The 23,199-nt window shown below is 35.9% G+C and overlaps 1 protein-coding gene across 2 annotated transcripts in view; it reads right to left on the bottom strand.

Annotated features, from left to right (window-relative positions):
- Positions 1-10,700: 10,700 nt before the first annotated feature.
- GrlHz (Gustatory receptor-like Holozoa) overlaps positions 10,701-23,199 on the bottom strand; it is an 87,415-nt gene continuing 74,916 nt past the window's right edge. For both annotated transcript variants that reach the window (XM_035352727.2, XM_035352726.1), the window contains exons 11-12: positions 14,502-14,633; positions 10,701-10,979 (exon numbers count right to left, since the gene is read on the bottom strand). In XM_035352727.2, the coding sequence (XP_035208618.1) occupies positions 10,851-10,979; positions 14,502-14,633 (261 nt within the window). In that variant the 3' untranslated portion in view covers positions 10,701-10,850. The remainder of the gene's footprint in view (positions 10,980-14,501; positions 14,634-23,199) is intronic.

Here is a 23,199-nt window from a genome sequence, read left to right as displayed (position 1 = left end):
ACGGAATATTGGTGAGAAGAAACCGACCGTTAAGTGCTGGAACTGCGGTGCTGAAGGACACATACGAAGAAACTGCAAAACACCCCAGGGTACTGATGTTAAGACCGCTTCTAACAAGCAGCAGGGAAACTAATTAGTGGCCATCTCGCGGGGCGGAGGTTGCCAGATAATGAAAAGCCCCCGTTTAAAGCGCTTCAGATTTCTGCAATGAGAGGCGGCAGTAATGGACTTTTCATAATAGGACATATTAATGGAGTTCCGTGCAATATGACTATAGATACAGGAGCCAACGTCACTATCATCCAAAAAGATTTGGCTCAACAACTAGGAAAAAACTTATCTGGACGCCGCCCTGCGTTACCCTCCAGACTGTGTCCGGTGAGAAGATCGACATCGACGGAAAAGTAAATGTTAACATCACGTTTGGAAGTACCGCTTACCATCACACGGCATATGTAGCAGAGATCACTGATTCTTGCATACTCGGATTGGACTTTCTAAGGAAATACAATTTTTCCTTGGATTTTAAAAATAACGAATTGCATTCTACATCTGAGGACATAGCGTTATTTCTCGTTAATGATGAAGAAGTTAAATCTGTCCATAAAATCATAGCACAAGACTATATCACAATACCGGCAAGAACAGAAATTTTACTTCCTGGATCCATAGCCGAAAATAGAAATTTCCGCTACGGCATCATAGAATATCCCAATAACTGTGATATCCCAAAAGGAGTACTAGTAGCCTCAACACTCGTCGACCTATCCAGAACGGTTATCCCGGTGAGAGTCGCCAATGTAACTGAAAAGTCGAGAGTTATTAAGAAAGGTGAAGTGGTTGCAACATGTACTCCAGTAACCAGCGTTGAAAGAAAGAGTAACATCCCAGAATCCGTGTCCTCAGAGAGCATTACATCGGAGTTATTGCAGAATGCACAATTAAACGATAAAGAGAAAAATGCTGCCGATCGCGTCATTAAAGATCTTCAAGTTGTTTTCTCCCGCTCGTCTTCTAACGTGGGTCGAACTAGTTTGTCACAACATAGAATAGATACTGGCGATCATCCCCCGATCAAGCAACATCCAAGACGTCTACCGTTTGCTAAACAGGAAGAGGTGCGAACACTGTTAAAAGATATGGAAGAAGGCGATGTCATCGAGCCTTCAGCGAGTCCATGGGCATCTCCCATCGTTCTCGTCAGAAAAAAAGACGGCTCAACAAGATTTTGCGTTGACTATCGCCGGTTGAATGAGGTTACGAAGAAAGACAGTTACCCTCTTCCTAGAATTGATGACATTCTAGACACTCTTTCTGGAAGCAAGTGGTTCTCAACACTTGATTTAAAGAGTGGGTATTGGCAGGTAGAAATCCATCCTGATGACCGAGAAAAGACGGCATTTACTACAGGACAAGGACTTTGGCAGTTCAAAGTGATGCCGTTTGGACTGTGTAATGCGCCGGCAACATTCGAACGTCTTATGGAGACTGTTTTGAAAGGCCTTTCCTATGAAGCCTGTCTGATATACCTGGACGATATCATCATCATCGGAAAGAGTTTTGAAGAGCATCTAGAAAATCTAAGAAAGGTGCTTCAGAAACTGAAAGAGGCCAATCTGAAGCTGACTCCCGCTAAATGCAAATTGTTTCGAAAGGAAGTGACTTACCTGGGACATGTCATCTCTGCAGAAGGTGTGCGCACAGATCCTGAAAAGGTATCAGCGGTTAAATCCTGGACGCGTCCCGAAAATGTCCATCAGCTGAGAAGCTTCCTAGGGCTTTGCACCTACTATAGGAGATTCGTGAAGAACTTTTCTTCCATCGCAAGACCACTTCACAAGCTGACAGAGAGCAAGCAAAGATTCTTGTGGACAAAGGAATGCGAGGATGCATTTAACAACTTAAAGGAAGCTTTAACATCTGCTCCAATCCTGACGTATCCTCAGCTCGACAGACCATTTATTCTCGACACCGACACGAGCTATGAAAGTGTCGGTGCTGTTTTGTCCCAAGAAATAGACGGCCAAGAACGTGTAGTAGCTTACTGGAGCAAGTGCCTGTCTAAACCGGAGAGGAATTACTGTGTCACAAGGAAAGAGTTGCTCGCCATAGTCAAAGCTGTAGGACATTTCCATCATTATCTATACGGGAGAAAATTCCTCCTCCGCACGGACCATGCCTCATTGGCCTGGCTTTTAAATTTCAAAAATCCTGAGGGTCAAATAGCCAGGTGGATACAGAGACTCCAAGAATATGACATCACTATCCGTCATCGTAAGGGATCATCACACGGAAACGCCGACGCCCTGTCTAGAAGACCTTGCCAAGGAAGCTGCGGATATTGTTCCAGGGTGGAAGCGAAATACGAGCTGCTGACTCCGGTCGCAAGACAAATTACAACATCAACATCGGCTGATCGAGACCCGTGGAGTGATGATGAAGTCAGGAAAGACCAGCTGGAAGACCGCGACATTAAACCCATACTTGATTTAATAGAGTCATCAAACAGAAAACCTACATGGCAGGACATTTCTATCTGTAGTCCTACAACAAAACAATACTGGGCACTCTGGGATTCACTTCACATTCGAAACGGCGTCTTATACCGGAAATTCGAGTCGGATGATGGGAAGACGTTCCGATGGCAACTGATACTTCCAAGATCCCGGATTCCTGATGTCCTCAAAGAACTACATAACAGCCCTACAGGAGGTCACTTTGGAATTATGAAGACCTTACAGAGAGTTCGTGAGCGCTTTTACTGGAATAATGCAAAGAATGACGTGCAAAAGTGGTGCCGATCTTGCGATGCCTGTGCAGGTCGGAAAGGACCGAGGAAACGCAGCCGAGGCAGACTGCAACGTTACAACATAGGTGCGCCTTTTGAACGTATCGCCTTTGACATCCTGGGACCTCTGCCACGAACTGCTGATGGCAACAAATACATACTCGTTGTCATTGATTACTTCACCAAGTGGCCTGAAGCTTATCCTATTCCTGATCAAGAGGCAGTCACAGTAGCTGAGGTAAAGATACAGCACTGGATTTCCAGGTTCGGAGTGCCTCTTCAGTTACATTCCGATCAGGGAAGGAATTTTGCCTCGGCAGTAATCAAAGAACTATGCAAACTACTTGGCATTGACAAAACTCAAACGATGCCATTGCATCCCCAGTCGGACGGCATGGTAGAGAGGTTCAATCGAACCATCCTTAATAACCTCTCATTAGTGGTTTCCAGAAACCAACAGGACTGGGACAAGAAATTACCACTCTTTTTACTGGCTTACCGCAGTGCTGTCCACGAGACTACCGGCTATTCTCCATCACAGATGCTCTTCGGTCGTGACCTTTGTCTGCCTTGTGATCTATTGTTTGGCCGCCCTCCGGATGCTCCTTCATCGTCTGAGGAATATATTCAAGATCTCCAGGCCCGGTTTGAAGTGATGCACAATTTTGCACGAGAGCGAGTCAACTTGGCGACGGAGAAGATGAAGACCCGATACGACACAAGAGCTACTGAACATCAATTCCACGAAGGAGACAAGGTGTGGTTGTGGAATCTGACTCGACGGAAAGGACTTTGTCTGAAATTACAGTCACCTTGGGATGGGCCGTACACAGTCCTAAACAGGCTGAATGACGTCGTGGTTCGGATTCGTAAGTCTTCGAACTCTAAACCTAAAGTCGTTCATTACGACAGGTTAGCTCATTACTATGGCCATAGTACATAATGTAAATAATTGTAAATAGTATAAGACCATGGTCCTTTTTGTTTTTAAATGTGTATTGATTTGATTTGTATTTAGTATTTGATTTGTATTTAGTATTTGATAGCATTTGATTTGTTCAAGTTAGTTATTGCATTTATTGTTCATGTTGTTTGATATTGTAATGTAATGTTTATGCCACAGTTGTAAGTTTAGCTTCCTATCCAGGGATTGTACTGCCCGGGACGTGGAGTCCTTGGGAAGGGGGCAGTGTTACGAATTTGGTATTTAAAAAGCAAATGTTAGTTCAATTATAAATTAAATGGTTTTATTTCTCGCGCAGTGCAGCGCGTGACGAATATTAAAAGAAAGCTAAGCCGGAAAATTGAAAATACAAGAGCGCGTGCATTAAATAAATAAATAACTCTTTTTCATTTCGAGAAAGTACTGGAAAATTCTAGCGCGTGATTTTAAAATGTTATAAAAGGAGGAAAACATCTCAGTTCGTAGTAGTTGCTTAGTTTGTTGTTGTTTAGAAAACTACTGTTGTTGATTGTAGCGAATTCGCGGATTAGCGTTCTTTAGCTGTTTTGAATTACATTCTATTGGACATTTGAGTAGTTAAAAGAAAACTACTGTGAGATATTGTAATACTGCGTGATAATTTGAGAAAATTTAAGCATTTTTGTTGTGATAATAATAAATTTTTGTTCATTTTTCATCGGACTTGTGCATTCATTTAGTAACGAATCCGTACGCACGCAACAATATCATTTTTTACAGTATGAGAAATTCTATTTTACACTTATATATGCCAGTTTCTGTAGTGCTTATTTTTTAATACTTTCAGTTTACATCTGATTGCTTGTTTCTGTGTGTTCATAAATCAGACACTGATAACATTTGCTTACTTTTAAACTTTCTTTTATTAGTGTTATGCATATGCATTCTTCAATAATAGTAGTAATTTTTTGATAATCTTGCAGTACAGGGTAGTAAGGTTTCCTACAATAATATATAATTGTATAAAATAGCTTCTTCAGAGTAATTCCAAAACATATTCACATGTTATCTATGAAAGTCAGCTAAAAAGATTTTTGTAAAAGAATAAAGGAAAACAGCCTACCAAAATGTATTTTAGAGTAGAAGTAATTCACAGTATGCATTCTACTTTTATTAAACTACTTTAAATTATTTGATGTATGAATCATATATGTGTCAGTCCATAAGCTCGTGCACATTAAGAGTATGCATGGAATTCACTATGATGCATTTACTAAAACAATAAGATTTGGAACCTGTTGAAACTTGTCATCATTTGACTAACATATTATTCAGTTCATCACCAACTTTTGTAAATATCGAACACATTTTAGTACCCATAGAAGATGAATGTAGATAAATCAGTACAAATGGGCTGTGCTACATTTTTTATTTTCGTGTGGTGAATCTGCCAGATTTGCAGCAATAAAAATTAATAGTGTACATGGTGAACACACTATTAGTGTAAGACTGCCCAGAAATGGTTGGAAAAAGCAGCATTGATGATGAACGCTGTTCAGGGCGTTTTGAACTGTTAGAACCAAATCAAACAATTCAGAAGTTTATAGTAAACAACTTTGCAACTCAGAATTAATTGATCAAAAATGCCTACGATTGGTGAATATCAAGAAAGTGTTGTTTCATCATAATAAAATTAAACCGCATACGGCTCGAACTACGCTGCAAAAAATTAGTGAATTTAATCGGGAGCTTTTGCAACATCCTGCTTGCTCCCCAGATATTACCCCAAGTGATTTTCACTTATTTCGTGCCAAAATTTTTTACTGGGAAAAAAATTAAATTCGAAATAGGATGTACACAATGAACTTTCAAGTTTTTTGCGTCAAAACCAGAGTCTTTCTACAAGCAATGGCATAAAAAAGCTGCCTGTAAGACGAGACATTGTAATAATAATAATATGTAGATAATGGAAGAAAATGTATAATTGATTAAAATGTTAAATTGTGTTTTTTATATTATTAGCAATTTACCAAAAAATATGCACGAATTTATGGACTGAATCAATATATCAAGCTATATGGTGCCTATTATTAACCCCTTCATGTCGACTGTCACGTCTACGTGCCAGCAACGAACACACTCACTTCCTGGCCGACACGCAGGCGTGCCAGAGCGTTTTCCCGTTCAGCCCTGACTGTCACGTATTTGTGCCAGTGTCCTGGAACGTTTTAAAAACTATAATTTCTGCCACAAGATGGCACTGTATGTCCATATGGTTTCAGATACATGTACCAGGGTTCGTAGTGGTCCTTATAAGTCCTTATATTTGAAAATAAAATATAAAGGCTCTTATAGGTGTTTTTCTTTAAAGCCCTTATTTTTTGTTTTTAGTGCTTTTTTTTTTTTAATGAACATGCTGTTTTTTCTCCTACCCAAGCCAAAACTAAATAAACAACTTTTCTTCCTAATATGGAATGTCAGATGGTGAATCATACTCCCGGAAATAGCTTTTTGCCCCTTTCTCTGCATTGACATAACCTTTGGTGTGCACGAAGAGTACAGACAGGTGCCCGTCGTTCTATTGGTCAAAGAATTGCGAAAGCAGTAGAAAATTCCGGTCCATTCGCCATTCTTTTCCTCCCACCCAAATACTACACACGTTTGAATTTCTATCAAGATCTTAATAATTTGCATTATCGTTCCGCTTGGTCAGTTCATGTTTATTATGATCGTTATGCTTATATTATGAGCATATGTATGAATGTTTATAATAACATAGTTGCAGTAACTGCTGAAGTATAGTAAACAAAAGTGGTTGTGTTTTAACACAAATTAGCTTTCTAAGGAATAATATTCGGAATGGCTTAAATAAAGGGAAAGTAATCGAATAGTCAAAATAATTTCATTTTTTTGGCCAATACATTATGCAGTACGAAGATTGGGAGGTTCTCTCCTTTCTCCGCAAAATCTCGAATATTGAAACTGTTACAGTTCCCTGCAAAACAAGCAACGGACTTTTTTTTTTTTTGGTCACTTTCCAATCTGGATTGAATAGAACTAAAAGTTCTGCGGTCTACCAAGCGAAGAATGATTCTGTTCTGGAAATTTAGCATCGTCTGTTGAAAATTAGAATGAAAAACACCCCAGTTATTTAGTTCTCTATTCGCCCAATACCGGCAGCTGTTGATTCCGATTGCATAATATCACACAAGAATTACCGCGCATGTATTGCGCAATAACGTTTGCGATATTTGGCCGAGATAATTAATTTTGATGTTCTATCCAAGATTTGTTTATGAACACTTAAAAGAGTTTTACTGTGCTCGCTAAGCAGAATATTTTTAGTTCCATTGGTTTATTTTTATATGATGCACATCTAGAAATGTCAAAAGCATTTATTTAGCGGAAAATCTAAAGAGCAGCTACAGTCTACCCCTCCGCTCCTCTTTTTTCAAGTTACGCTCGACTGTTCGAATATTCGCCAATTTCCAAGTATGCGGGTTAGTTAAGATTTTACTGTTAAAGGATGACTGCATGAAGCAAATTTCTGTCTTCTGATTTCAGAAATGTTCCTCTTGTTTACTTAAATTACTTTGCTTGCAGTATCTGTTAAGAGAAAACTGATATACAATGAAAATTTAGAAAATGTTCAAAATAAATTGTATTTATTATTAGGTTCCAAGCGAATACAATAAATATGCCTTATTATTATTTATTATCTCTATTTTGAATTGAAATTTCATCATTAAATTTTGTAATATAGTTTAGTTCTGCATAGTTTTTTTGTTCTCTCATTGTAAACTAGTTCTGTAAATTGAACTGTTATTTAAAATTTAAAAAAAAAGAATTATTTTCCATGGTTGAGGTAATGCTTATTCTCTCTTAATAAATACTGCATTTTTCATATTTTAAATTACAAGTCTAGTTTTTAAGGTTATGCAGTTGTGTATAATGTAATTAGACAGATGCTTATTTTTTTTTTCTTAAAATGTTCTTGAAAAGTGCTTATAGGTGCTTATTTTTTAAAGTAAAATGTGGCTATGAACCCTGTGTACATTAGACCTTTTACTCGAAATGAGAGAAGCATGACTCGCATACACGTTTTTGATTATATAAACAAAAGGTGAAATAAATGTTTCCGAATGGCGTGATTTATGACGTCTCTTTAAATTCGCATGTGGTAGTTGTTTATTGTAAGTAGAGAAGTTTTATTTTCACTAAAGCGTTGGGTATTTCGGTTTGCAGTTCAGTTTTTAGAAAATAATTAGATCTTGTTAGACGTGAATTCTTTCTGTTTTTACCATTGCAATGTCGAAGCGTCGAAAATGTTTAATAGAGCATGAAATAGCAAAAATGATGCAAAATATTTCAGATATCGATTCTGAAACAGATTCTGATAGTAGTGATAGTGATACTATGATATATTCTGATCATTTCGAAAACTTTGTTCAGAAGAGACTGATAAGAAAATGAGACGACGATGCTTCGTTTGTTCACATTCCCGGAAAAATCCTCCAAAACTTCAAATGAGTTATTACGAGTGCAAGGAATGTAACGTAGGACTGTGTGTAGATCCCTGTTTCAAATTTTTCATACGAAAAGAGAATTTTAAGTAATATATTTAGTTTTCAGATGTATAATGTGAAAAGTCATAAAATGGTGAGTAATGAAAATAAAATGTGTAAAATATGCATTTAAACAAGAAATAAGGTAATTAAAGTATGTATAAAAATATCTATAAAGCATAAGCTGTTTAAATACTCTATAGAGCATTATTAAACAATGCGTTGATACTTCGGAAATTTCATGGATTTAGGCTTAAAAGCAAAAAAGCCCCCGGCCTTGGACAGACGCTCGCGTAAGACACTGCCGACTTCCGCGATAAGCACGCGTTTGCGCTACCCGGCGCGAAGGGGTTAACACTTAACATATCGTATGCAATGGACCTGCAGTAATTGTACGAGTAAAATGCACTTCTATTCAACAGAAACCCGTTGGTCATCCAAATTGCAGTCTAATAATATGTGTACCCAGTTCCTTCAAATTTTTTTTACCAAATTACGTACATTTTTTATGGAACATGGGATTAGTCTCGTGATTTCGCCGATAAACTCGCAATGCTTCGGCAGTATTTCCCTCCCATTCAGATAAAACAACTTTATCAATTCACCTTGTTGTTTACCTGTGTCATATCTTGTTAGCACGTTCGAATACCTGATTGAATAAACAATCTTCCCACACTGCTTTGAAAGGTTTTCCCATAAGCAATGCTTTGCACTTGATGTTCTATGATTAGTGCTTCTAACAACTATCCCTGTGGTTTATGCAAAGAATGTCAGTGCACTTTCTCTCTGTATTGTCGTTGGTCCTCTACAATGCTGATTTTTGCAAATGTTTTATGCTGGTAATTTTCATCATGTGTGTAAACCCATTTATGGTTTTCATTGCGATGATTAATAAAAGCCCGGGAAAAAGTGGGTGTTGCCATTCGAAAATTTCAAAATTTTTTCATTGTAAGCCGTGAGATGGTTTTAAATCATCACGATATCGAGAGCATATCTCCAAGTAACAATATCTGAAATTTCATTTCTATTGATTGAGCGGAATATGCCGCTAGGGATTCGGATATTTGGAAGCTTTTTTTATGACCAACATGACCTGACTTAGCCTAATTGGGGCCTGGAGCAAAGACTTCTTTGGGGCCCCGTTCTGCTTTACTACTTCGGTATGAAGAACTGAATTTTATGGAGATATTTAAATTTTTATAATAATAAACTTTCTATTCAATTTGAGGCTCCCCTCTGACGTGGGAGCCCATATGCCCCTGCCTTAGTCAGGCTCTGATGACCACCCTGCAAATATATATATACAAGTATGTAAGAAAAATAAAGGATATGTAAAAGATTAAATTAGCAATTCTAAAGCTAGTAACTCCTCTCTGCACTGCGTCATTTCTAGATGAATCCATGTCATTAGATTCTTACATAATTCTGATGATGTAAATGGAACTAAAACTCAGACAGCCAACAGTAATTTTACAGAAGTAGTAACAATCTAATCAAAAAGCATCAAGACCGAAAACTAACTCAGTCTGACTTAAGATTTCATCCTGAACATTACGAACATTGCTTTCTACGCTTTGGCCTAGCTGGACTGCAGTCTGTCTGCTCCTTCTTTTTTACTGCAAATCTATCAAAAATGTAAGCTTTTTGGAATAGGCACAATTAATTGCCAACTTTTTTGTGGTCGCACATGTTTGCTGAAATAAAAAACAAATATTTAATCTGCCTTCGCCTCCAGTTTCTATTCATTATGTATCAACACTTCTATGGTATCAAAGTTTCTGCTGGTCATTCACTTCTGGCTTTGTTTTTATCACATATATATATGCATATTTATTTATACATGTGTGTGTGCAAAATAAAAATTTATTATGGGGCTTCTGTGCAAGAATTAATTACCGATGACCACCAAGATATAAATACTAAAATTATCCATAATATTCCTGAAGCAAATTACAAAATAATATTCAACAGGTATCATAAATATAAATTAATGCTTGCAATATCAGGAAAATGTAGCGGTTAACTAAAATAAATATTTTATCAAACAATTACATGGAAAAACAAATTTTAAAATATATATTTTTTTGTGTAAATTATTTTAAACTGCAGTAGCCCTCTGACAGTAAGCCAAGAGTCTCGTGGAGATAAGCTTGTACACTTATAAGAAAGGGAAGTAACAGAACGATCAGCAGTGTAGTTTAAGTTGCCTCTGTTGCTTAATAATGTCTGACACTCACTGATTTCATTTTGAGAGGGTGCAAAATAGCGGATTCTAAATAAGTATCAAACCTCGGACATCCAGATAGGAAATAAATGTCTTACCAAAACTTTAAAATCAAAAGATTCCCATAACCATAGTGGCCTATTAATTAGTGGTCTTTGGCAAAGAGCAAGTCTGTAATTTGCATTCCTAATGAGACTCAACTTCATTTAATATATGTATTTATTATGACATTAATGTATTGACAAAATAATAAATTTCTTCATATTGATAACTTAATTGTCTCACTGTGTTTATCACAACTTCTCTTTCTACATACTTCTATACCAGATCTTTTCTTCAGAGCTGGAGCAGTCAAAAGAACTTTTTGTATCCGGAAACTGTTAGAAGATCTACCACCATCAGAGTGAGAAGCACAAATACTGATAGTCCTAATGTCATTATAACTGTTGCTGATCTGATAGTGACTCCAAAGAGCTTGGACTATGAAAAGAAAGGTCTAAATAATTATATGAAATTTAATAATTATCATATACAGGATAATTACCTTCTAAAACAATCATTAGATTCTCAAAAAATGCTTGTTGTGCAAATTCATATTATACAAAACAATAAGCACAAGAAATATAATTTGAAAACTTAACTGCATTTTTTATAATATTGAAAATGCATTTATTAAAATGCTGACAGATGATTGATCTTTTTAATAATTGATTGACATTTTCTGGAGAGCAGTGGTTATAGTTACAGAAAGTGTTTACTCATTTTTAGAATGATTTGGGGGGTCTTTTAATTAATGCTTAAACTGTAAAGTGTATTATTTTAAATATTCTGTACTATTAACCTGCATCGTGATTTCTAAGATAGGAGGGCTTTTCTTAAAATTCCCATTTCCATTACTTTCCTGTGTCCATCAAGCGTGTTAGGTTTGCACTTATCAAGAGACTAGCTGTAAAATAGTCAGGTGAAACATCAGGGGACTTCACAGCAATACATTCTAAAGGTATATATGCAATACCTGTATACGTCTTTATTTTTTCAAGATATGCAGTAGTACTTTTTGAAGTATGAATTTCTGCTTTGTCTTGATGAAGTTTCACTCTTTGAAAGTCACTGGGATAAAGAAATTGAATTTTTTATGTAAATATCGGACATAAAACTTTTCTCTTCACATTACGTTGAGTTGATTTTAATATTTCCCCCTCCTCATCTTATTTTAATTTCCAACTGTAAGAAAATTCTGTGGCAATCATAAATCCCTTACTGAAACTTTTTTTTTTTTTTTTTTTTTGTATTGAGAGGAACTAGGTTTATACACTTCTTTTCTCTTTGTCTTCAATAGTAAACAGGTTTTTTTTTTTTTTTTTTTTTTTTTTTTTTTTTTTCCAAGTCATTTAGGTAAACCCATACTTCATCATCAGTCACAATGTATTTCCATTTATCTCCTGCTAAATAATTTTCATACAAGGTTCTACAAATTGTTTTGCGTTGAGCTAAATGCCTCGTAAAAGCTGGTGAATATTGTATTTTTTAGCTTTTCTAAGTTGTAAATCTTGGTTTATTTTCTTATTTATTGTTGCTACTGAGGTATTTAAAAACTTTGCAACTGATTTCTGCATCGCCAGATTTTCTCTTGTTAACAACGATTTAAGTTAAGAAACATTAGAAATGGAATGTACTTTTTTTTTTTTTTTTTTTTTCCCTTTCCCATGTAGAAATAATGATTGGTGGTTTTTCTCTTTCCAATTCGTAATGTTGCTTATTTTTGCACATAGAAATTTTTAAGTATCATGCATTTCACAATGTTTTTGAAATTCTTAATAGAAATATTTTTCTTCGGAAAGTGCAAATCATAATATTCAATCCACAGCTTATTTACATGCAACATTTTGAGAGAAGAATAAATTTAAAAGTAGTAGATGATATTTCAAATAAGCTGTTGAAAGAAATTTTTATTCCAAAACATTTGCTTTTTTAAAATTCTTTATGGAAATCATTCTAAAGATATGTAAACTAAATAATATATACTGTTTTACTGTATTGAAAACTTTTTTTAATGATCTCAACAGATCCTTTTCAAATTTCATAGTATGAAAATAAATAAGTAATTATTATCACTATGTGTTTAGAACTCTCTCGATATGTGGAGATTACTGAATACATTGAACAGATATATTGTCTGAAATATTATTACTTAGTTTGCATAAAATGATATGTCTAATTAGTAATTATTATACATATGTTTACATAACAATATTTTTATTAATAAGATAATTTATGAAACTGGAAAATTGGCATTTCTATATTTGAAACAAAAGGAAAGACTGGCTTGGATTCAATCATGATGTCTCGTTTAACTGTGCATTTATCTAATATAACTTTATTTTGGAACTATGTGTAATTATTAGTTTACATATCGTATACATGCAGGCCATATCGACTGTATATACAGCAGCAAGTTTCAAGAGATTAGTTTGATTGAAGCACAATGCAAATGTATTTTTGTTGGAAATGAAAGAGTAAATGAAGAAATATAGATACTGCTTAGTGCTGTATTTCTTATTTTTTTGAAGCGGCGACCACTGGGCCAATTATTCTCGCCCCCTTCAACAATAATTTTTTTTAGCATATGTTATTATCAGTGTGCTTACATTTTTAAAACCCAATCAATTAAAATGCATTTAATTGTTTGGTGTTAAATAATTAAATTAACAGAAGAAAATTTATATTCGTTTTTTAGTAATTCAAGATTATTAAAGTTCAGATAACCTTTTTCGGTACTTTTCCGTTTCGCCGGCGCAAATCTCGCTAAGCAGACTTTGTTGGCGACAACATTACAGTATACACATAAAAAATTTTAACAAATGTTAGGTGTAAGAATTTTTTTTATTTTGAAGGCGTAAACATTTTAATATGGTTTAAAATTTTCAAAAAATCCAATAAATAAAGGAAATAGATTTGTAAAAAGGCATTAATTTAAGAATTTACTATGCTTTCATGGTTCAATATCCTGATTCGCCGGTTCGTATCACGTGACCCCAAGTGATCTCATCTCACGTAAACTACGCTACAAAAATCTAATTAATTCTCTCAGTAATTATCTACATTAATTTCAAGTTAAATCTTAATTTGGAATACAAGTTTAAGCATATTTAAATGCAAGAATAATTTCAATTCGTACGAATAGCTTACTCAGAAATTATGTAAAACCGCAATGCTTTACTTCGCTAGTGTATGCTTATTAGAATTGATGAATTTAACCCTGATTTTGCCTTTTCTCCATTTCGCCTTCGGGTGAGCGATTTGATTGCATCCTAACTGACTTAATTACCGCGAATCGTCTTGGGGCATAAAATTTAATTATCTTTGTAAAAAATCTATGTAATTGTATGCCAGTATTGAAAGACGATAAATCTGATAAGACATGGCTGCGACTTGTTTTGAAAATGAGGCGTAAAAGTTACCAGCGAAGATATTCTGTTTAGCATCAGTTGTACCATTATTGGCGACTTTATCCTTTGCACCGGCAAAACGGAAAAGTACCCCTTTTTCTTATTAACTAAAATTAAAGTAAGTATTGATACTCACATTAATGATATGGATGTGCCTTCCGATTCTTGCATGACTGTTCTATGTTTGAATATATGCTGGTAAGAAGAACGATAGTCATAATGCTTTAAATTTCTCTTTTGTTACTAAGTCTAGCTCGAAATGTCCTTAAATAAACCAGCAATAAATTTTTATAAAATATCATTCTTGAGAGAGAAAAACATGGTAAACGATTGCCACATGTAATTTCTAGATGGTGATATTTTCAGCTATAGTGTGCTACAGATAATTTTTTGTGATTTTTAGAAATGTAGGAAGACCACAGATGGAGAAATGCTGGCTTAATGATAAAACTTTCTATATAAATGCTGATCAGCATCTTTTTCAAAATTGTACAGATATTTGAATATGTTTTAATGCTAAGGACAACTACAAAACAGAGCAAAAATAACTTACCCTGAGAGTTGCGCCATTTACAAACAGTACAAATGAGTCAAGTTCTAACATAGAACAAGCTTGGTAACCAAATACTCTCATTTCGAAAGATATTTGACGTAATTTGCTTCCAATCCGCGTAAGTCTTGCAGCCTAAAAGCAAAATTATTTCCAATTATATTTAGCTACATGATGTATTTCCGCCATTCAGAACTGAATATGTAGTTTATATTTGTTTAATCAAGATTTTTTTATTATTATTTATTATTCATTTATTTGTTCATAGCACTTACTATGAACAGGGATGACTAATGTTGTTTCAACTGTTGGCTGGCTATTTTTATTGCTCTCAATAAGATTTTCTTATCTGATGAAAAATTCAAGTAATTTAGAATATATTGGACTTTTTCAAGAGCCCTTCTTGGGAGGAGCATTTTGGTACCATTTTCCAAGGGATCCGACAATTATTTTGGATTTTTTCAGGAATTTCTAGACTTTGCTGAAAACGTTTAATTCATCAACAACAGTGCGTTGGATTTCATATTGAATTCAACATTTCAGCTCCTGAAACTTTAATTTCTCTCTTATTTGGATTAATTTTACTACTTTGGATGTAATATGGATTTTTCCCACCTGTTTTTCGAAGTGTTGGACTGAGACACCCTGCTTATACAACATTTTAAAAGACCCTGAAAGATTAGGATAAGTTGCTTACACATTACATTTGTATCAAGTATTTTCAATATTTTCCTATATTTACTTGTTGTATTTTATATTTGTAATCGAAAAGTATGTCAGTTATTAATTTTAATACTCCTGTATTATTTTAATTATTCTTCACCTGCCTGAATTCATATTCTTTCAACTTATAATTTTATATAAGACAGTTATATTGCAATATACCATTGTTCCTCTAAATCTGTTAAAATGTTGATTTACTAATTCTTTGAAATTTAAATAATAGTTGCCATTTAATATAAAATTTTCATTGCACGCTGACTTCAGCAATTATTCAAAACTTTGTTTATTTTTAACTATTCATATAATTTAAACAAGGATACTTGCGCAGTGCAGATACAAAGTGAGTATGCCTAAAACACGAAACACGGAGCGAAAAGGGTATCAAAGTCAGGACAGCGAAGGGCAGTCCATAAGACATAAAAGCAAAGACAGAGGATGTCTGTCAAGTAAGTCTAAAAGGCAAGACAGCCGAGAAAAAAATTCGTCATCAGATGCAGCTCCACAAACAGAACAGGATATCACAGAATTAAAGACAGAGACGCAAGTAGAAGGAGATCTACGTCCGACGAAGATCATCTTAGTGTCCAAGAGTTACAAGTTTAGGTTACTTGACGGAGTTAGACGGAATCTTAAATTCCGCAGACATACACAAAAAGGTAACAAAAAAGATAAAGGAGCACTTTGTTAAAGTTCTTAATATAATTACCAAAAGGAACATGCAGATAGCAAACTTAGAAGGACAGTTAGGGAATACAAAATGGATAGAAGACTATATAACTGGCGTTACAAGTATAGCAAAGCCCACATATTCCAGCATGGCACAAAGAGGTAGATCGAGATCCAGATCACAGACGAGAGCACAAAACACCCAAGAATACTTCACGATAGTTTATCCCAAATCTGACATGACATCAGAAGAGGTACGTGAAAAAGTAGTTAGTAACATAGACCCAGCACGCCTTAAAGTCGGGGTCAAAGCAGTTAGAAAAGAAAGAAAAGGAGGGGTTCTGATAAAAGTAGACAAGAAAGAGGAACTAGACATTCTGGAAGACGCGATAAAAGAAAACTCTTAAGTTAAAAGAGATTGTAGAGACTAAAAGACCAATTAAAGTCAATCCTAGGATAGTAATATACAACGTAGACAAAGACCTTGATAAGGACTTAATAAAAGAGAAAATCTTAACTCAAAATCCAGGGATAGAAAACGCTGAGATAGCAATACTTTTTCCTATGAAAGGCAGATTCGGTAATAACTGGGTAGCCTCTATAGACCCTACCAGCTTCAAAGCAATAATGAAGACAAAGGAAATTAATATACAGTGGACCAGGAATAGTGTCCGGGAATTCATTCAAGTTTCTCAATGCACAAAATGCTTAGGCTATAACCATTCAGCAAAAAACTGTACAGCATATCCTCGGTGCTCAAGATACGGATCAGAAGAGCACTTCAAAAGTGAGTGTAACAAACAAACTCCTAAATGTATTAACTGCCACAATGTTAATACAAAATTCGAAACAGGACTGGAAACAAACCACAATAGTAGAAGTAAACATTGCGCATGCTTCATTAAGGAATTACAAAGGTTTATAAGCAAAGAATAAATTATGAGTAATTTCACAGCAATTCAGATAAATCTTCAGCACTCAAGGGGTGCGACTACATACTTAAGAGACTACTTAGAAACAAATAGTTGTATAAAAATAGCATGTATTCAAGAGCCCTACAAAAAAGACGACCAAATGCGTGGTTTTCCACTACACTATAAGAAGTATTACGCAAAAAATAGAGCAAAAGCAGCAATTATCTTAACAGATTGCAGAATCCCAGCATTAAAACTGTACAGCTACGAGTCAATATGTGTAATTAGGATAGAGGGGAGTACCCCATTCATTATGATATCGGTCTATTGTCCGCCTTCACAAGACATAGATCCAATTCTCAGCACAAAGTCAAATAACGAATCAAAAAGACATCCCCATCATCATCAGCGGGGACTTTTAATTCTAAACATTCAATATGGAGCCCAAATCACCCAGATCCAAGAGGATTCAAGGTATGTGATTTCTTGGCTACCACAGACATGAGTATCTTAAACGATCCGGAAAGCCCCCCCGCAACATTCTCAGGAGCCAGAGGGACTTCCTGGATCGACCTGACACTTCTCAAAAGACATAATCAATTAGCAATCATAAATTGGAAAGTTATAGAAGAAGCAAACCTAAGTGATCATAATTTTATAACCTACGAAATAACAAATATAGAAGAATTGCATAACTTAAATCTTAAAATGAAACTCTCCCAGGTGGACTGGCTAGAATTCAGACACACGATAAAAAGTAAATTTCAAAATAACAGCGACAGCAGATTAAGAAATATAAAAGAGATAGACAAACAAATGGAAGACACCACCGTCCTCATTCAGGAGATATAAGACGCAACGAAGAAAACGCAAGTAGGCCAAATCCGACACCACTCAGAAGCAATCCATGGGGGACAAAAGAATTAAACATCCAAAGAAAGAAGGTACGAGCCCTAAGGCGCCGTTACCACCGGCCTCCTGATTCAATAAGGAAAGATTTCCGTCTTAAGTATAAGATCGAACAAGCTAAATATAAGAAAATAATTTCCAAAGCAAAAAGAGCTTCATGTGACGCATTTTGGCAAAGCCTACAGATCACATCCCCCTTTGGCACTTTTTATGATATTGCCAAGGGCAAAAGATTAGGTCCCCTCCAACTAAGTGCCATCCAAAAAGCTGGCGGCACCCTAACTTCCACCATAGAAGATACATTAAAAGAAATTCTAAGTTTCCACTTTCCCGACGATCCAAGCGTCAATGATACGGATGAGCACAGACTAATCAGACAGAAAGCAACGAGTCCCATAGACACTCCACATGATGTAGACTTTACGAACATAGAGATAAGGAAAGCAATAGAAAGCACAAAGAGAGGCAAAGCGCCAGTGTTGGACAGGCTTATCGTAGACTTCGTAGATGAATTGCGACTAGCCAATGAGGATCTCTTAACCCAAGTATTCAAAGCCTGCCTTCATACAGGATATTTTTCACGTGCATGGAAAAATGCAGAGTTAGTTCTCTTCAAAAAGGAAGGAAAGAACCCCAAAGACCCCAGCGCCTATAGGCCGATCTGCCTCCTCTCGGCCTGGGGCAAAGTTCTCGATAAGCTTCTGACACAGCGTCTAGTACATCACTTAGACTCAAATAACCTACTGCACAAAGCACAATACGGATTTAGAAAAGGTCAAAACACGATAGATGCCCTTGAGAACCTACAAAAGATCATCAACGAGAACAAAACAAATGGGCTACACACATGCGTCATAGCTCTCGACGTCACCTCGGCCTTTAACAGGCTCTGGTGGCCAAGTCTAAAGGAGCAATTAATAAGACTCAGGTGCCCCAAGAATATCTACAGGCTAATAAGCAGCTATCTTCACGATAGAGTTATAACTTACCAAAGAGACGGTGTTCACATCACACACACATACCAAAGAGGAGCGCCACAGGGGTCTAACATCGGCCCGACCCTGTGGAATATCATGGCTAATACGGCTTCAGAATTAGATTTGGAAGACACAGCAAGTCTTCAAGCTACTGCTGACGACTTTATCTTAGTAATTAACGGGGGTAACAGACTTATTATAGAACGGAAAGCAGAGAAAGCTCTCTCCATCATTTCTGCGTGGAGCTCAAAGTATAAACTAGATTTTAGCATAAATAAAACTAAGATGATAATCTTTCCAAAGGGCAACAAGATAATTAACAGTCCCTCCAGGATAAAATGGCACGTCCAAACATTAAAGAACCAGGGCACTCTCATATACCTCGGCTTTCTATTGGATAGCAAACTAACGTGGGTTCCCCACCTATCAGATATAAGGAACAAGACTTGCAAGATAATAAATACTTTAAACCGAATAATAGAGTCCAAATGGAACTTAAAAGGTAGACTAATGAAAGACCTGTACCTGAGGGGAGTCGAAAGAATGATTCTCTACGGCTGCCCCGTATGGATGCAGGGCACAGTAAGATAAAGAGAAAAACTACAACAAATCCAGAGGATCGCCCTGTTAAAGATTACAAAAGCTTTTATTACCACCTCAACTGCCGCCCTCCAGATCCTAGCCGGCACACTCCCATTAGATCTCAAAGCGGAATTCGAGCGAGTCACATACAGACTTCTGCACTTCAAAGAATCAGGGACATTAGAGGGTTCCATTCTCCTTGAAGAAACACTTTTAGAACCATGCTTCAGTACAACCTCCCTACATCCAGCCTCCCTCAGAGACTTCCGATGGGACAAACATCCCCCGTCCGATCAAGGTTTAGAGATCTTTACCGACGGGTCTAAAGACGACACAAGAGTAGGCGCTGCTTTCGCAGTTTTCCACAATAGTCAAGAATTTTTTCAAGATCACTTCAGAGTCAGCGATCATGCCAAAGTTTTTCAAGCGCAATTCCTAGCGCTTAGGAAAGCAGCCTCTGGGCAAGCAGTTCAGATTTTAACAAGATCTCTATCTACACAGACAGTATGAGCGTTCTACAGAGTATGAATAAGACAGGCAAGATTCCAGGGCATATTCAATCCCTAAAAGAGCTTGTCTCTACTCTGAGTAATACTAAGCAAGTCACCCTTCACTGGGTAAGAGGTCATCAAGGGACAAGAGGGAACGAACGGGCAGACACTCTCGCAAAGGCCGCCACATCTCGCCAAGACTTTGATATCTCCCTTCCGATCTCCACGAGAGCAGCCAAGCATCACATCCAAGAGGCTTTCATGCCACAATGGCAAGAAAGATGGGAACAAGGGGACGCTGGAAGATACACCTTCGCAATCTTCCCGATCGTCGGGCTGTTAAGAGTTTACTCGAACCGCTACACGGTTCAGGCCCTTTTCAATCATGGAAGGTTCCCCCAATATTTAGAGAGGTTTCTACATTTACACGTCAAGTGCAGTTGTGGATCACCCGCCAGCACAGCAGATGCCGTCCATTACATCACTTCATGCCCACTCACCAAGCCGCTTAGATCTCCAGCCAACACCGCCCTACTCCATAGTAAAGGTCTCAGAGGTTACCTAACGGATTTCGACGGTCTCCAGGAAGTAAGACAGATTGTCAGCTTCGTCAATGACAACAAGACCATCATATAAGACATACCAGGTTAAAACCTGACGATATGTAAAATGCAGCATGCCTTATATAAATATGAAAATAACTCACTTTTTCATATATATATTCAAATTACTAATCAAACTTGTTTTCACTAATATAACTATTCAATGTAAGTTGGAAAAACCAACATCAAATTGTATTTATAAATGTAATTTGCTTTGTAATTAATTAATAACAAGTTAACTTTTAAATGCATTATATAATTTTATATTTTATAAACGTTAAAAATAAATCATATCTATATAAAAGTCTCCATCCATACTGCCTTTATGAATTTTACTTTTTAGCCCAAATGAAACAAACAACCCTTTGGACGTAATATAAAATCTGAAAGCTTTCAGGTTTTTTTTTTTTTTTTTTTTTTTTTTTTTTTTTTTTTTTTGTTTGTTTACTTATTTTCAATTTTGGTAAAAAAAGGATAAAAGTCTTAATAATTTGGTCTGAGAACTTGAAAGCATGAAAGAATATTGGGATAAAAACCAAAGACGTATGCATATTTTATTAAAATTTACTATGTAAAAATAACATTTATAGTTATACCTGAATTTTTAATGACAAAATATGAAGGAACTCGCTTTTCTTTATATTAAAGCATATTATAAAAAATATACAAACACTTATCTTAATTCTTTAATATTGTATAATTTAAAAAACAATATAAGGTCAACTAACATTAATAACTGCAATAAAACTCATTGCAGACTGCAAATCATGTAACAGATTTGCTTTATGTATTTAATAGAACTGTAAGATTCTAGCTAAATTAATTTTTAAATTAGCTGGCTAGATCTTTACTTAAACTCTGAAGCGACTATTCATTAAGTTCAACTGCATCAATGAACATATATGCAAAGGGTGAAAAGGCCCTTTTATTCAATTCAAGAAAATATTAACAGTCGGCATTCCTGATGCCTGCAAAACTAAGCCAATACTTATAGCTATAACTCAATAAAATATAAAATTATAATTAGCCTAAGTCAAATAATCAGCTGAAGCTGCACAGAAATGATTAATGCATGCTAGCACTTAGCTGTACTACTGACGTAGACAAACTGGTAAATAATATGCATTGCCGGAAAATGGCAAGCTTAAATATCAGCGAAACAACGTGGCCGAAAAGCAGAACATGCTCTGTCTGAAGTAATTTAAACATCAGCTTAAATAGTACAGTCAAAAGTCTTTAATCCGGACTCGTCGGGATCCGGCGATTCCGGATTATAGATCATCAGTTTAAATCTGGTAAGATGGCATGCAGAAATTATAAAATTAAAAATATGAAACCGTATTTTATGAAATAAAGAGCAATTATGATCTAAAGGGTATCAAAATTTACAAAAAAAAGCTTAATATTTATTTGTTTACTTTATTAAACATTTCTTTCAACGCTCGCATGCGTAAAGCATACATTACGCATAGTCGAAATAGAAAATTGGAACCAGAAAACTATTTGATGTGTATTCGTGATATTTATAATGACGAGGAATTTGATTTAAATCATATCAAAGACGGAGTACATCGAGATGAACTACTACCAGAGTCGTAGCTAGGGTTTTCAGCGCACAGGGACAACTGAAGATTTCGCGCCCCCTTCTGCTTGCCAAGGATGGAAAACATTTAATTCTAAAATGTCGTAACATCAGTTTGGCGCCCCTTGGATTCTGCGCCCGGGGTCAGATGCCCCCCTTGCCCCCCTCTAGGTACGAACCCGACTACTACATTTAGTAAGGAAATATAAGTCAAATAAAATAAAAGCATCTGCCCTGAAGATAAGGATAGTGCTGACAGATCAACTTCCAGTTCATTGCGCGCCGCGACGTCCCCCCCCCCGCAGAGCAGCCTGAAATTGATAAACAGATTTCGGAATGGTTAGAGAAACAAAGGATATGCCTTTATCCATTTTTTGCAGCAATTCCACTTTTTGTTTGATGGACATCGAAGCATGCTTTCGCTTTGTAGATCCTTTGGCAGCTCCAGAATCGGAAATTCTTTTTGACATAATCGAAAGTTCAAGCTTACTTTTATAAAATTGCTCTAACAGTTTGCAAAACATAATAAGCCGGATATAATTAGAAGATTAAGGAACAACGTAATCTGCAACATTAACTGAGATTGATAATTAGATAATTTTAGCTTAGCTTATACCGTCCATTATACATTAAATGCGTAAACATATTATGCTGATGCGAAACCCATATGCGCATGCGCAGAAAGTTTGTAGCTTTGAGGTCCGGATTAAAGAACTTTGACTGTATAATTCTACCCTACTTTGCACAACGCGCGAAACTGAAATATCATTCTGACAAGAAAGCTTGGGTTGAAAGCAAAAGGAAAGGTTATTTCAAAATAAAATTAACTGTTACGTAAATTAAATTTGAAAACCTGCTCACTCGCTAGATTTAATTAGGTGAGATAGTGAGGTAAAATACATCTCCAGTGCTTAAATTAATATTTGAACTAAGCATATCCCTCAAATTAAAAAGTATCTCAGCTGATGCTGTTCTAAAATTTGTTTGTGAACGATATAATAATCAGAGTATGCGATGACTGATATTTTGATCGACTGTACGCAAAATTTGAAAAGCAGTAATTTACTTACCTTGTTTAATGGATAAATATATTTACATACTACACAGAGGGCAATACTAAGAGTTACAGGTATAATAAAATTCATTGCAGATTCAGGTACATACTACACAGGGCAATACTGAAAGCTACAGGTATAATAAAATTCATTGCAGATTTTACTTTCTCATTGATCTCATCTGATTTAACACACTTTCG

Source organism: Stegodyphus dumicola, chromosome 6 (assembly GCF_044657685.1).
Source record: "Stegodyphus dumicola isolate Sdum_Otavi_A_Nest chromosome 6, ASM4465768v1".
Lineage (NCBI taxonomy): Eukaryota > Metazoa > Arthropoda > Arachnida > Araneae > Eresidae > Stegodyphus > Stegodyphus dumicola.
The sequence above is the reverse complement of the archived record's forward strand: the minus strand, read 5'-3'. Positions and strand labels throughout refer to the sequence as shown.